A 15,523-nucleotide genomic window follows, 5' to 3' on the forward strand; every position below is an offset into this window, starting at 1 on the left:
GCCGTCGCGGCGCAGGACCGGCGCGAGCTGCGATGCGGAGCGGCGCCTGAGGCTCCGCGCCGGCGGCAGGATGCAGCGGGCGGAGATGGGCGCCGGCGATAAGGTACTTTCTGCGTCGGCCGCGCTGTTTGCGCCTCCCGTCGGCGGGGAGCGCGGGCCCGGGGCCTCCCTGGGGCCCCGCGCCGTGACAGCGGCGCAGCGGGCGCTTCGGGAACCTCAGCCCGGGCAAAAGCGTTTAAAAACCCGCCTTTTACTAATCCCTCCCGTCCTACGGTCACTTTGAATCGCACCCTCGACGAAGTACCTACAACTTTACCTGATGACTTTTATCCAAAATTTCTGTGACGTGCAGTAATACCCCTTCCCGCCGATTCCCCCCTCCCGACTTTTTTCTTTTTTTTTCCTTAATGAAAGTTATTTAATTCACTATTGATAGCTTTTCAGTGCAGCTTAACATTCATTCTGGCTATTTTTCCCTATAGGGAAGTAAGATGAAAAGTACCTGTAAATGCCATGGACTTCGTGTAATAAGATAAAGGCACAGTCAGCTAACTGGTTTACAGGGGAGGCCTTCCCTGGTGTAATGAAAGACTTAAATTCAGTAAACACTGTAACCTTTGGCTTTGAGCTACTCAGAACATTACACTGATCTTTACCCTGCTTTGACGATTATCGACCAATGGATTATGAATAGTATTACTGCTTTAGATTTTTAACGTCGTGGTTTCCCTCTTTCTTGGTGCAGGAAAATCATTCTTCTGAGCCATACAGAAGCATACTGAAAACCCCTTTGAAACAATCAGCTACCTCACATTCAGTCTTGACAGAGATACAGCCTGGCTGTCAGCCTCTAACAACACCCCCAAAACCTAAGGAAATCCCTGCTGCGGATCCATGGACACCCACTTCTAACCTTAAAATGCTGATTAGTGCAGCTAGTCCTGAGATTAGGAGCAGAGAACAGAGAAGAGGACTGTCAGACAACACAAGTGAGGTCCTACAGGCAAAGCACTGTTTGCAGGTATGTTGTAAAAGTATCGTCTTTCTTTACTTTTTACTTAGGTGAAGGCTGTATATTCAGTATAAATAGTTTGCCTTAATATACTGCAACTTTTTCTTTCAGCTTTGATTTTAGAGTATTTGCCATTGAAAATAAGGATGTTGTCTTGTTACATAYAGCAGGCAAAGATTTGCTGGTTTTATTTCACAACTATTGAGAACAAAGGCAGAGGGTTGGGCTGACAGGAAAGCTGTCAAATATACATAATTATGTATTTATTATGTTTAAAAAAAATCTTTTCCTTATTTCCATATAGGAGCAGTTATCTGGAGATGAATATGAAAAATCTCAACCAAGCCGCAAAGAGAAAAGTCTAGGATTACTGTGTCATAAATTCTTAGCTCGCTATCCTAATTATCCCAGCACTGCCGAGAATAATTACATTTGCCTTGATGAAGTAGCAGAAGAGCTTAGTAAGTTTGTGTATATACTACTATATACTTATTCATACAAAATGCCCGTAAGCCTACTATTGATGTTGAGGACATTTTTGCTTAGTGAAATTTTGAATGCTTACTGCATGCTCTCAAACTTTGATTTAAACCCAGCTTTAAGCTGTCTGTTCTTACAGCAATTGCTTTGGAGAGCTGAAGCTTCTTCAGTGAACTGAGTTGAGAAGCTCTGGATTATGTTTAATATTAAACATTAATTTAAACTTGTTTCAGTCTTTTGGATCTAGGAATGATGGCTAAGATTAGGGGTTGAATTCTGTGGCAGGAGCTAGTGTTTCTCAAGCTGAACCCACAACTTCCGGTCCAATCATGACATCAAAGCAAGAAAACACTTTCTGCTGTCTATAATAATTTAACCAACTTTCTCATTTTATATCACTGTTTAATTACACCAATGATCTAATGAGAGTCTAAGCTGCTAACTTCAGGCTCAAGTTTATTTCATCTGTAAGAGGTATGAAGTTACAGTAGTATTGAGGTTATGAAACTGTTAACCGTTATAAATTTTGTTAACACATTTTTACTGTCAATGTATCTTCAGATATGTTAAGGGACACAGAAGAGGAGTGATCTACAAACCAAAATGTATATTCCATTTCATTGTCCATATAAAATAACTTATCTTGTTTAGAAAATGACTAGTCAAAAATGATAATTTAACAGACGAAAAAGAAAAGCCCATTGTGTGTTTATAGAATAACGTGTAAAAACAGATTTTTACAAAACAATTGTCAGCCATGAGTTTCTAAAATATTCAGTGAAGCAATCTAAAATTGATGCAATAAATAAAATTAATATAATAAGTAATAAAATAATTATAAATACAGCTTTTTTTTAAAAGCTGTGTTGCCATTTGGAACCCTTCTATTGGCTCTACTGGCAACAGTAAATTTTCTATCTTGAGATGTACTATAAACAAGAATATCTGAGGAAAAGCAAGTCGTTGCCATATCTCAAGCAAGGATTTTTTTACTTTTTCATGCTGAAAAGATGTGTAAGAACAATTTTCAGGAAAATTTTGTAATGAGGAATTGCTTAAAATGACTTAGAAGTATATTAATGGAGGRAATACAGAAAACTGATCCCTTTGATGTGTAAACTATTATTTCAGGTAATGAAATGTATACAAAAAGCTACTTTATGTAGTAGAGATGTCACAGTGATGTAATTTCTTCCCTTTTTTTCCCCTCTTTTTTTTCTTCTTCAGATGTTGAACGTAGACGCATATATGATATTGTGAATGTGCTAGAGAGCCTACACATGGTGAGCCGCCTTGCGAAAAACAGATATGCTTGGCATGGGCGACATAATCTCACCAAAACCCTGCAAACCTTGAAAAAAGTTGGAGAAGAAAACAAGTACACACAACAAATACAGATGATCAAGAAGAGAGAGTGTGAGCATGAATTTGATACAGATGGTGAAAGAAATGAAGAAATGGCAAGATCTTTTGCTTCAAATGAGCATTCAGAAATGTGTTTTGTTGAGCTCCCAGGAATGGAATTTCGTGCTGGTAATATTTCTTTATAATGTCAGAAACAATATGTGCCTGTAGTTATAACTATTTATGCATTTGGAAAGAACATTTATTGGACTTTTTTCTTAAATGCCACTGCCTGAAAAGCACTGTAACTGTTCTTGATGGGAAGGAGTTCACTACTCTTTTTTCAGTTGTCTTAATCATTTAATTCTTACATAAGTTTGGGTGTGTTTTTTTGTTTTTTTTAACAGTGCAAGAATATGTGTTTTCAGCTGAAACTACCAAACAATAGTTTTATATATGTATATATATAAAAAACATACAATTGAATTTTGGGTTTTATTACCATGGATGTCAAAAGTACTACTCCATGAATTTTTAAAATCCGGGGTTGATTCATGGAAGAAATGTTCGTTAAGGATTCTTAAAAATATTGTACAGTCTGCAGTTAAGAAGTCTTTAAGATTACAAGTCAGATGATAGGAAAGGTGTACAAGGGGAAATGCCACTCTCTTCTTCATTCTTAGATTTGGTATCCAGCCAAGTATCTGATTTTAGAGGTGTAATCCTGGAGTCTACATTGGCCCTGACTAGTTCCTGTATTGTTTGTTCTTATAATAATTGTTATTGCCAAATATTTCTAACTTAATTTCTTCAGTGTTTTAAGACTGTTTGTAGCTGGCATGTCACCTAATGCTTTAATCCTTTCCACCGTCTGCTGCAGCATCAGTAAACAGCAGAAAAGACAAGTCTTTACGAGTGATGAGTCAGAAATTTGTGATGCTGTTTCTTGTATCAACTCCTCAAATAGTAAGCCTTGAAGTTGCTGCTAAAATCTTAATTGGAGAAGACCAGTTAGAAGACTTGGATAAAAGCAAATTTAAAAGTGAGTAAAATGCTGCTGCTGCTGCTGTCTGCTTTTTGATCATCTTCTAAATAGAAATATCAGCTGTAATTTAAATGAACTATTTGGATGCAAGACTATAGATTGTAAACTACAGTGATCCCTTTCTTCCTATAAATATTTGAGTCTCCATAAACTCGCTAAACTTCTTAGATAGTTTTTAATCAGGACACTTGTGCATAGTCATTCATACATGCCATATAAGAGAAAGGAAAAGTTCTTTAAATCCTTTTACCATGAAGTAATGTCACGAGGGTGTTTATTGGTAACAACTTCGTTCTCTTTTCTTTTTTTTTTTCCTCAAGTGATCTGTCAAAGATTCTAGCATCATTTCAGCAAAGATGTCCCAGCATCATGCAAATCTGTGTTCTGGTCATATAATTTACTGTTTGGAAATCTAAAGACATTTTGTAGAAGTCCTGTTAATAGCTTACAGATGAGAGGAAGTGAAACCTAATGTTGTAACTGTCAATCATTTCTTCATTCTTTTACCCTGCTTTCAGTTCCCCGCACACTTCCTCCTTTACATTCAAATGAAAAGGTACTTCTAGGTCTAGGCCTGTATACCCATAATAATTAAAAATGTGCCTGCTCTTGAGGGACTAAGAACAAATTTTGAGTTTCATTGCAAATTTCATCCTTCCTTGATTCTCAGACAGACTCTGTTGTCGGGTGTTTTTTTGTTTGTTTGTTTCACAAAACAAATCTATGGAATAAAAAAAATGATCTTCGATGCTTTCATTCATAATTTCCTTTCCACTGCATCATGGCAACATTGGGTGGGTTGCTAGTTGTTGGGGTTTTTATATTCTTGTTCTTTCTTCTTCCTCTGCTAATGTCTTTGTCTCAAAATAAAAGCATTTTCAGGGCATTTCTTCCATGTTTGTATTTCAGATATCATGTGTTTTTACCATGTCCTTGGTTAACATTTGGTTAAGCACATTCACTTTTCAGTCAAAGAATTCAGTTGTAATTTGACTGCTGCCTAAAATTTGCCCCTAATAGCTTAGCCTGAATGGTTAAGAACACGCAGGATGATTATCCTGTTGGGTGTTAGTACGTTTCTTTTCCCACACCTCCGTGTTCACCCTTGCATGTGTATACCTGCTTCTTAAGCTACTTATTTTCACTGTGGAACTTGTATAGGTTTGGTCATTGCACAGAGCCTAATTACCCAGAGGCTTCATTTTAAATGTTTCTTTACACCTAGAGTAATACCGTGTCTCTTCTGATCAGTATATTCTTTTTAGATGTTTTCTTTGTAATTCCTTTTTAAGTAGTAGATTTACATTGTGATATATTATTTCATAGTATAAATATCTGTTCCCTAAAATTATTTTCCTAAAGGAATTTTACAGGTTTTTGCACTGCTGTTACAAGAACATCTTAATATTCTTAGTCTGATAGACGCCAACTTATTAAAGAAATAGAAGTGCTATAGTTCACATTTTCTTCTATTTCAGCCAAAATTAGGAGACTTTATGACATAGCAAATGTTCTCAGTAGCCTGGAGCTTATCAAGAAAGTTCATGTTACAGAGGAGAGAGGTAGAAAACCGGCATTCAAGTGGACGGGACCTGAGGTCTTGCCAAATGTTCGGGGTAGGTGTATGTTTCATTTTCTGTCCTGCTGATTATTTTMATTGTTTCTTTGTTTTCTCCTCTAGGAAACATTTTTTGAACAAAAGACAGGGTAAACTAAGCAGAAGGTCTTTGATAGTTATGTCGCTGTACTTGGTCTTTGACAGCATAGCATACAAGTGTTTCACAGAACATCAAATATTTATCTCCATGCAGTGGGTATTCTCTTGTTGAGAATTACCCATCTCCATTTTTGATGTTGCTAGTGCTCCAGCATTTATAAACCAGGCTCAAATAGCTTCTTTTAATTACTGATGCTACACATTATAAATATTTACTCTGTTTTGTTCTGCTTTTAGATACAAAATCTGAAGCCACCGCTACAGCCTGGGTCCCACATGTTTCCGAATCCATCACTTCCAAAGAGCAGTGTTCAAAAAATCTTTTTCCTTCAAAAGTCAAGCAAAGCTTTATTCGGCATCCATCTCTAATAAAGTTAGTTAAAAGTATAGAAAATGACAGAAGGAAGATCCAATCTGCTCCAACCAGTCCGGTTAAAATAAGCACAAGTATGTAGCAGAAAAGTATATTTTGGTATCTATTCCTGAATATGTTCTTAACTCAGATGTAGGGTCTTGCATTACATAGTTGAGTTCAACATCCTGTCATAGGAGATGCGGATATGTGGATATGCATGCTTATAACATAAGCATGTTTTAAGAACTATCAAAAATAGACCAGATGGGGGAAATATTGTGCGGGTAAATCTGAGACCTGACAAGATTTATAGTGTAAACAAATCTAAAATGATCCACATTTAATGAGTAAGCTGTGCAATTTAGTAGAAACTCTTTTCAGTTTGATGGATTGAAACCAGGCACAGCCTGACAACCTGACAACTGCAACAATGTAAAYACATTCATTTATATCTGGCCTAAATTCAGCATATTACCTGAAACTATTGTCTCCTCTTTCACACTGAACAGACTAGGGGTGGCATATTATATATTTGGAATTTAAGAAGAAAAATCCTCTTTTATGTATTACTATTTTGACTTTTTGTGATGTTGTATTATTGGCAACAAATTCTGTTTGGGTAGTATAGCTGATTCTTTATGAACTGATCTGACCCTATTTTGTTGGGTAAACTCTTTTCAGGTTTTCCCAACTAACCTGTTTTGTAAAATTGCCAGAAAAATTCCTATCAGTGTTCATGTTCTTGTTATGATCCTCTTTAAAACCAACCAACCAACCAAACAAAAAACCCCTTGAGCTGAGGCTTTGCAATTTGTTTGATGTAACCTACCATCTGATTGATCAAATCAAGTCTGGACTGCGGTTTGATAACACAGAGTCGTATTGTCTTCTCATTAAATGTGTTTACTGCATTAAATAATGCAGTCTCAAGTCTAAATTTAACTTTCAAGTCTGATGTATTACAGGGTTTTTTTTATTTTTCTTCTCCAACCAGGTAGTGATCAAAATTTATCAGCTGTCCCAAGTAAAATGGCTCAGCTTGCAACGATCTCTAAACATCAGCTAGAAGGACAATCAAAGTAAGTTTACACAAGTGTTATGGTGAGAAGCTTTATTTTGTCCCTCGCCGTTAAGTTTAAGCTATGCTCAGCTTGAGTTGGGCAATAGTCTCAAAATCGGTAACCCCTGATACAACATGGGGATTTTTATTTTTTTCTTTTTTTGGGGGGGGGGGGCAAGGTGGATGGTTAGAGAAGTACAAATTCACATGAAGTCTTGGTTTGGCAAGACACAATTTGTCAGGGCATTTCTGCAGGAAGATGTTAAAATGTGTGTTGGGGGGCTGGTTTATTATTTATTTGCTTGTTTGTTTATATTTAGGAAAGCAAAAGAGATGAAAATGAAATTGGCTTTGGAATGTAATCAGTCCTCCCCCGAGGCGGTCCCCAAACCTGAACCTCACACTGCACCACCTGCTCAAAAGTCCACTCTCRCTCAGCCGCTGACTGTCTTGTCTCCAAGCCACAGTTCGGTGTCACCAATAATGCTACCTCACACTCATTCTGGTGTTTCATATGCAATATATTTGCATCCTTCCCAAGCCCACACTGTGACAACATACAGCCCAAGTTTCATGTTGCAGCCTCTACCATGTGCTAATGTGACTGGAATTAAAAGTATTAATTCAAAAGTACTGAATAAAATAAACACTGAAGAAGCAGACAATCACATAGTTAAAGATGATCCAAGAAAGTCCTTGACAGCTARTGAGAGACAAACTGTACAACCTGAATCTACGTCACACAAGTGCCTAAAAAGATCACAAGCATTACAAGAGAATAGTCTGATTAAAAAGTGTAGAAGTGATGACAAAAGCCTTAATGCTTCTCTGGTAAGTTAAACTATTTTTTTAAATTTCATAGCTTGACGGTGCCACCTACTCTTTTCAAATTAATTTAGGATCCTATCAGATGATGTAAAATTTGTAAATGCATCATAAAGCCTGACTGGGGAGTAATCTTGCAAACAGTTCATCTTTTAGTTGACTTTAAGAGCATTTGTGCTACAGACTTGCAGAAACTTTGCAACATAAAACAATGTTTCCTGTTGGCATTTGAGAACACCTGTTCTTGTATCCTGGAGGAATAATTTTGGAGGGTATGAAAACTGATAAAAGACAAAACTGAACTGTCTGCTGTTGCTTGCTAATGCAAGTGTGTGTTCACGTTTTGAATAACGTTACACTTGAAAAGATGATTTGTTGTGCTTGCTGATGTTTGTTGTTGTTGTTGTTTTTATATAGTTTAATCACAGAATTTTTTCTGGTATTTGCAAAGTACCAGGCAGAATATATAGTATAATTTCATATCTTTAAAAGGCTAACCTAGAATCAGGCTGATTTTTCCTCTTCCCCTTTCTCCCACTCCAAATTTTTATTTCAGAGAAGGTGTCTCAATGCATTCAGAGGTTAGTCAAAATGAGACAACCTCTCCCAAAAAGCATTATCACAAGACTTTACTGGGTTTCAGGACATCTATGCAATCATTCAGGGATTGTTCAAGTATACAAGGGGCTAGCATTCACCCTTGGTTATAATGGTGTTAGGAGGGAAAGTGGACATGTAAAAGTTGATGGACACAATGACCCAAAACTCTGACGGTTTCTAAATATTTTTATCCAGTTTGTAGGCAGCCAGTGTTGGATTGTCATAGTCTTAATAACAAGGTGTATGAAGGGAATAAGACTTTCAGTTTGGAAAAACTGGACCTGGTTTGCTTTCCATCCCTCCCTCTCAACACTGGGCTCAGTTGCTGACTATTTTAGTGTCCCTGCAAATTATTAGGCTGCTTTAAATCATGCTTGGCAAAGCAACCATGAAATGTTATCAGCATGTGCAGTGACAATGTCAATGGCATCAAACATCCACTAGCTGCAAAGGAGAAGGAGGGAATAACAGAAGCAGTTGTCTGCACTTGTAACTAGAAATCTTTATAGCACAAACTTGAGAATCAGGAGAAAGCTTGTTTTCTAGGTTGTGTCCACAGATAATTGTCACAGAAATGCAGCTTTTCTGACAGACAGAAGTATTTACCTCACTATAGTAATTTTTTAAATATATAAATATTATTGTAGACCTGTAATTCAGGCTGTAAAGTCTGTCTTTTACAGTGTTGGCCTATGTTTTATATGTACTTTTTTTTTAAAGGGAGAATCCATTACAAATGAAAGACCACCTTCTAATGGTTTACAGATGGATTATGAAATGGATGATTTCCAGAAAGAGAGACAAAACAAAGCTGAAAATTTAGACCAAAATGTGACAAGCTGCTGTGACCAATGTAAGAAAGGAGGTATTCCAGAAGATGAGGAAAGAAACAAAACGAAACAAGAAATACCTATGGCCTTTGCCATTCCTGCTCACGAGGTAACTCTGTCAGGCACCACAGCATACCATGCTATTGCCTGAATAAATACTGCTTCTAAGAGAGCTCTTTCTTTGCCAAAGAAACAAAACTACAATAAATACATGTCCATCTAGATTAATTTTAGTTATTTTTCAGTATGCTTTTAAAATCTTATTTACTGTAAGACTTCTATTTTGCATTATGTACACAAATAAAAGGAAATTAAATAACTGGAATGAAGACGGTTACTAAGATTCACTGGATGGAGTCAGTGTTGAGATTCCATACCTTCCCAGTCCTTTGTTTGCTATATTTAGTTTCAAATAATTTAATTTACAGTAGAACTATGTAAAGCTTTTTATATTTTAGTAAAATTTAGGATTCCGTAATTAGACTTACAGCTATAAAGAACTTGATTAAAGAACACTTTTGTCAACAAAACCAGAACTTGTAAGTGCAAACAGGTTGTCTTCCTGGATTTGTCTTACAAAAACATAAGCAAGAATGGGATGACATGATAATTATCGGGTCTGGGTGCTTCTTTTGTTAGAGGAAAATGTATTCAGTATTAAGCTTTCTCTTGTGTCTGGTCTAATTGTAACGTGTTAATCAGCCCCTTACTAAGGATGTCAGCTGGGAATGGAGCCAGCTGACTTCGATGGAGTATAGTAGTCTTATTTTAAGAAGTGTTGCTTTGAGTCAGCTGTGTCCAAGTTCAAGCAGAAGGTAGGACAGGGCATGGAATATCGGATCCTGGGGATATGGAGATAAAGAATTAAGGGCAAGAAAATAGAATGCAACTCTGGAGAAGAGCTCCAAGAAGGTTGCTTGTTGCATCTTTGAGTACAAGTGATTGTCTCTCTCTTTTCCAGACTTTTTTTCCATCTGGCTATCTTATTCCTCTTCCTCAGTGTACCCACCATGGCAACAAGGCAGGTTTTTCTAACAAAGAGAAAGCTGGAATATGTTCATTACAGCACACTACCTACAACTCGCCCATTGCTGGTGAGTATTAAATTAAATATACATATAGTTCCCCATCTTGCGGGACTGTGGGCTAGACTTATCCTACTGAGGTCATGACATCCCACTGCAGTGGTTTGAGCCTCAGTGTTTAATCCTCTACTTGATTTTTCATCTTTAGGTGTGATTCCAGTGACAGCATCTGAACTGAAAGCAGTTAACATTCCTGCTTTTCATATAACACCCTTGAATATAATGGTATCACCAACCTCTATAGCTGCTGCACCTGTACTGAGCAACTCCTGTCTCAATTCAAGCAACACAAGTCCTGCCCAGACTCCAAGTTCTTCAGTTCTGAACTTTACACTGCAACATTTAGGACTAATACCTGCTGGTGTGCAAGTGCCTGCAAATCCTGCTCTTCAGCACATGACAGTCTCTTCAAAACCAGAAAATGTTAGCTATTGCTCAGAAGACGTGAACTTGAAAGAAGAGAAGGTAAGTAAAAATATGTTGCAACTTCCTGACTGTGAGTTGAGTGGGAAATACAGTGCAGTAACTCCTTTACAGCAGGTAAAATTCTTAGCATTTTTTCCATCTTACTTCATTTATAATTCAGCACTGCCCCCAAAAATCTGGACTAATGGTCAATGAAAGCTAGCAGATTACAGGTTAGAAAGAAAAAGCAAGTATCAACTTTGTTACTTTGTTGTGTGGAAGTGGAGCCACCTTGGAGTTGAAGGATGACAACTGTCCTAAAATTTTGGATAGACTTGAGATGACATTTATTTACAAAATCTCCATTTGTTACTTTCTTTTCTTCTTATTGCTCTCCTAACTCACTCTCAAGGACATGCTTTTTTTTTTTTTTTTTTTTTTTAAATAGGATAGGCTTTGTAGAGGTTTATATTATTATTCTTTTTTATTTTATATTATATTTCCTCCGATGCCTTTGTACTAAAAAAAGGAGACAGGAGGGGATTACAGAAACAGGTTTTAATTTTTTTTTAAATATATACGTATATATATGTATGTATTTAGATAAACACACGTGTTAAAATGGATATACTTTTCTCAGTAAAAAGGTGTAAAATTTTTTAAAAAACTGGAAACCTAAAGTTAGAATTCACATTTAAAAAAAAAAAAAGAAAAAAAAAAGAAAAAGAAAATAACTTTCTTTCTCATCATTTTCTAGCCAAGTGTTTCAAAGGAACCCCAAGAGCTCCAAACAGTGAAAGAAAACTTTTTCCGCACACCAGGAGGGCCAAACACAGTATCTTCATTTTCTGCAAGTTCAGATGGTACTGATGGAATTTCTCAAGGAACCTTGTATATTCCTCAAAGAAAACTTGAAGTGTCAGAAGGCTAATTTCAGGATACCAAGTTGCTGAGTGTGTTAGCAGGAATAATTACTGATAACATTGCACGCATCTTGGATTGTTTGAGGGATAATGTTTACTTTGGACATGTATTGGCAAGACCTCAATACTGGAATAGCCTTAATTAATTAATGCTTTAGAATTAAAAGCAGCTCTTAATGAGAAAGCTAATGTCTAATAATTTTTTGAAAAGGCATACCTAAACTATCATAGCAACCAAGTTATGTAGCTAATGTTTTCTGTGTTGCTTTTCTGCTATGCAAAGTAAGCTGAAATTAACTTTGTACAAAAAGGTACAGTCTATCAGTCAGTACATATTTTGCACAAAGAAAGTACTGTGAGCTTGTAAATATTTGATGTCTTAACAAAAAGGCCATAGTTGGTTACAATTTCTTTTGCTCATATGTTCAATAATGCTCTTTTGTAAAGTTAGTAAAAACAACAAAAAATGAAATCTTAATCAAGTTTATGTAAGTTAAGAATTATTTATACTGTATTTTTAATCAATTTGTTCAGATTAAACTTACACCAAACTGTCAAATTCTGACAGTTTTTGTTTAATCAAATTAAATGACCAGAGTTAAGTAACACACTCTACAGCCACTGGAAACTCTTCACTTTTTTTGGCCAGATAAGGATATATCTATATTCTGAAGAAAGAGAAAATAGTAATTCATCAGCAATAGATTTAAGTTAAAGTAACTAGATACTACTAACAAACAGGAGTGAGTAGAGGAAAAGATTATTTATGAGGTTTGGAATACAGAGAAACCTTGTCACACTAGAGCATTCTAGAAAATGCAGTCCAAATGTCACAAACTCAAGATATTACATGGTTTATAGAGTTACATAGCACCTGAAACTAACAAACAGATGACTTCAGCAAGAACTGAAGTTGAATACTAGTTGGGAAGCTCGCTACACAGCAAACAGGGCAGACCAAATAATGAGCACGAAGGCCCCCCCACATCATTGCCTCTGTTCTCCTATTAAATACAGGATTATTTTGAGCCAGATACAAGCTCCAGCAGGGGCATCTGCCAGATGACACAACTACAACTGCTCAGGCTTCAAGCTGGCAGTAGAATTTTCATAGTTATTTTGTCCCGAGTTTTGCAACTGTCTAAAACAGTTTGTGACAGAAATCACACATGCAGTTACAGAAACAGTGTTGTTCACTGTCCCAAACCATGTAAAGCCCGGATTCTAGGCACAAGGAGTACCACAGCTGTCTTGGCTATCCCTGAGCCTCTCTTCAGGGCCTCACTGATGCTCTTATACAGGGGAAAGGTGCCAGAATAAATGCAGCAGGAACAAAACTTTATTCAAAGTCAAGTTCTGGAAAGTCAGAGAGCCACTACCAAGCAGTCTTATTTGATTTTATAGAGGTGAGGTAGTTAGGCCATTTTTCTAGAGTTCAATAGTGTTCTGGTTTACTTTGCTTCAAAAGTAGCAATGAATCAGTGAAGAGGAACTTCCAGCATCATTAATACTTTATTTTACAGAAAAAACATAATTGTTTCATAAAGAAATACATAATTCAAAGCCTTCTCTCTCCCTTCTTTACTAGAATTCCTCTATTCATTAATAATAATAATACAATTAATTAATAATTATTAATTATTAATAATAATATAATACAATTTACTTCTGGAGAATTCCTGAGAATTTTCCTTAGTTAAAGCTGACTTTCAGTTTTAAATCCTATTACCTACCCTAATGGAGGGTCAAAGTGGTCAAATTCATATTTATCTGTCATAAGAGCTTGCCACTGCAGAAACCATAAGGCTTCTTCTGCTCTTGTTAGCTACAGTCTACTGGGATCAGCTGTGAAGCAGGCGCTCATACCAGCTGAAGACGTGGCTTTGTATGTGCATAGAGGGGAGTGGGTGGGAGGGAGCTCCTACACTGTACTTTACTGGTGGAATAGTGACCATTTTAATTTAAACCACCCATGGGGGAAGGAAGCAAGGAAGAGACAGCTTCACAGAAACAAGGGCTTGGTTTCAGCCAAGAGGCAGTACTAGTAGTTCCTACTTTCTAGCTAAAATTAGCATTGGCTTCTGAGCCTGTTGCAATTTCACTTTAAACAGGTTAAGTTAAACCAGCTGAATTTAAAAAAATACAAGAGTCTGTCCTACACAGCAAAGATGAAGCCTTGTACAGCTCACATTCAACTTAGATGACCGGGAAAACCCAGCAAATGAAAAATCCTGTGTATGCACCTTCCCATATGGAACTTGTCTGTTTACATCCAAATTAGGACTGCAGAAAGTCTTCATAGACTAGTAAAGCAAAGCTCAAGTTTCAGACTTCTTAAACTGATTGTGAAACAGTTTCATCTTACTGTTAGCTGTTTTAACTGGCTTGATTTTAGTAATGCAAAATTATATAATATAAAATAGATGTGACAGAATAGGATAACTATCAAAATGCTGCTACATGATGGGAAAAGAAAAAAAAAAAGTAAAAGCTGAGAAACAGAAATTCTCACTGTAGCACAGAGCAGACCTTTTTTCTTCTAAGTGATAATTAATCAGAGATGTACCTTCCTCACACCTTCTTCTATCATCAGTTTTACTCTAGTAAGAACAAAGGGAAAGATTTTTAGAACCTTGTATTATGCAAAGGAAACAAACAGCAAAACTTTTATTTTTGGATACTGCAGTAGACAGTAAGAAACCATAACAATTAGGTTTCGAAAAAGTGTCTTGCCACAAATTCCGTGCTCTTGTGAAGAGCTGAATGTATATTCCGACTCACTATCATCAAGTGTCCCCTGGCTCCTGCTGAAATACAGTTGCTTGTGTTCTCACGCAGGCTTTATAACACCCAGCCCTTCACTTCCTTCTTGTTCATTCTGCGGGCTCAAACCTTTTCTCTTCTCAAAGTATTGAATTCCCCAGAAGACCCAAGTTTCACTCTGACTAGCTGAGCCCACTGCTCCTCCCACCTGTCTAACCTGCTCTTAAACGTGACCTGACTACTTGATTTACTCTGTTGCCAAACTCCAGGGAAATTCCTCTGATCTTCAGGCTAGCTTCATTCTTGATATGCTGTGTTCCAGTTCTCCGAAAAAGTGCTTTTAATCCCTACCCTTGATTTACAGAAAACAGTGCACCACCAGCAATATGAAAATTAACGCATCTGTGCACTCCAGTTGCATATTTCAAGTCTGTTTCTCCAATTTCAAGATTCCTTTCGTTATAGAGACGGATACAATATCTGACATTGCACAGTAGCACATATATGAAGCCACAGCCAGCAACATGAATGTAAAGGCTGTACCCTGCCCTTACCTCTTCACTTCTCCAACAAAAGGCAAACAAGTACTGAAGTTTTGGGGAAAAAAACCAAATCTTTCTCACAGATTTCCCTGCATTTGCTTAGGGTGAAAATCCATCCAGCTACGTGTTCTAACCAGCCCAGCTGATGACAAGAGCAAAGATCAATGAAGCCTCAACTCTCGAGAACCTCTGGGCTCCCAACTTCCAACTGACCAGGGGCACAAACAGCAAGTGCTTCTCAACCTGGCAGTGCTCTCCTGTAGCTGAGTGAGCTCAGTCATACCCCAGTCCTTTCTCACAACCATCGTACAGGAGATGTTGATCCCAGGCACATCTGCAGGTGCCACCGCACCATTTAGCCTTATTTAACATAAGCAAGAGAGTTCCATGAACTGTCCAAGGCAGAATGAATGAGAAGAAATGGGGTCCAAGACTCTTCTGCTCAGGAAAAATTAGGCCCCAAACCTTACATCAAAAACTGTTGCTGCACTCTAAAGTCAAGAGATGTTAGGTTCCTAAGACTGAAATTTGAAATTA

The 15,523-nt window shown here is 37.1% G+C and overlaps 1 protein-coding gene across 2 annotated transcripts; it reads left to right on the forward strand.

Moving 5' to 3' along the window:
- The first annotated feature begins 6 nt into the window (after positions 1-6).
- E2F8 (E2F transcription factor 8) lies at positions 7-11,865 on the forward strand. Of its 2 annotated transcripts, none has more exons than XM_085300908.1 (13): positions 7-103; positions 746-1,021; positions 1,317-1,473; positions 2,720-3,025; positions 3,717-3,878; positions 5,360-5,497; positions 5,836-6,045; positions 6,948-7,032; positions 7,334-7,844; positions 9,159-9,377; positions 10,230-10,362; positions 10,502-10,818; positions 11,516-11,865. In XM_085300908.1, the coding sequence occupies exons 1-13, from the start codon at positions 71-73 to the stop codon at positions 11,687-11,689; spliced, it is 2,721 nt and encodes a 906-aa protein (XP_085157034.1). In that variant the 5' UTR covers positions 7-70; the 3' UTR covers positions 11,690-11,865. The 2 variants fall into 2 exon arrangements, with proteins under 2 accessions (XP_085157034.1, XP_085157035.1); XM_085300909.1 differs by having other exon boundaries at positions 10,269-10,362.
- The last annotated feature ends 3,658 nt before the right edge of the window (positions 11,866-15,523 follow it).

Source organism: Rhea americana, unplaced genomic scaffold (assembly GCF_003343005.1).
Source record: "Rhea americana isolate MKP2758 unplaced genomic scaffold, rheAme1 scaffold_17, whole genome shotgun sequence".
NCBI lineage: Eukaryota > Metazoa > Chordata > Aves > Rheiformes > Rheidae > Rhea > Rhea americana.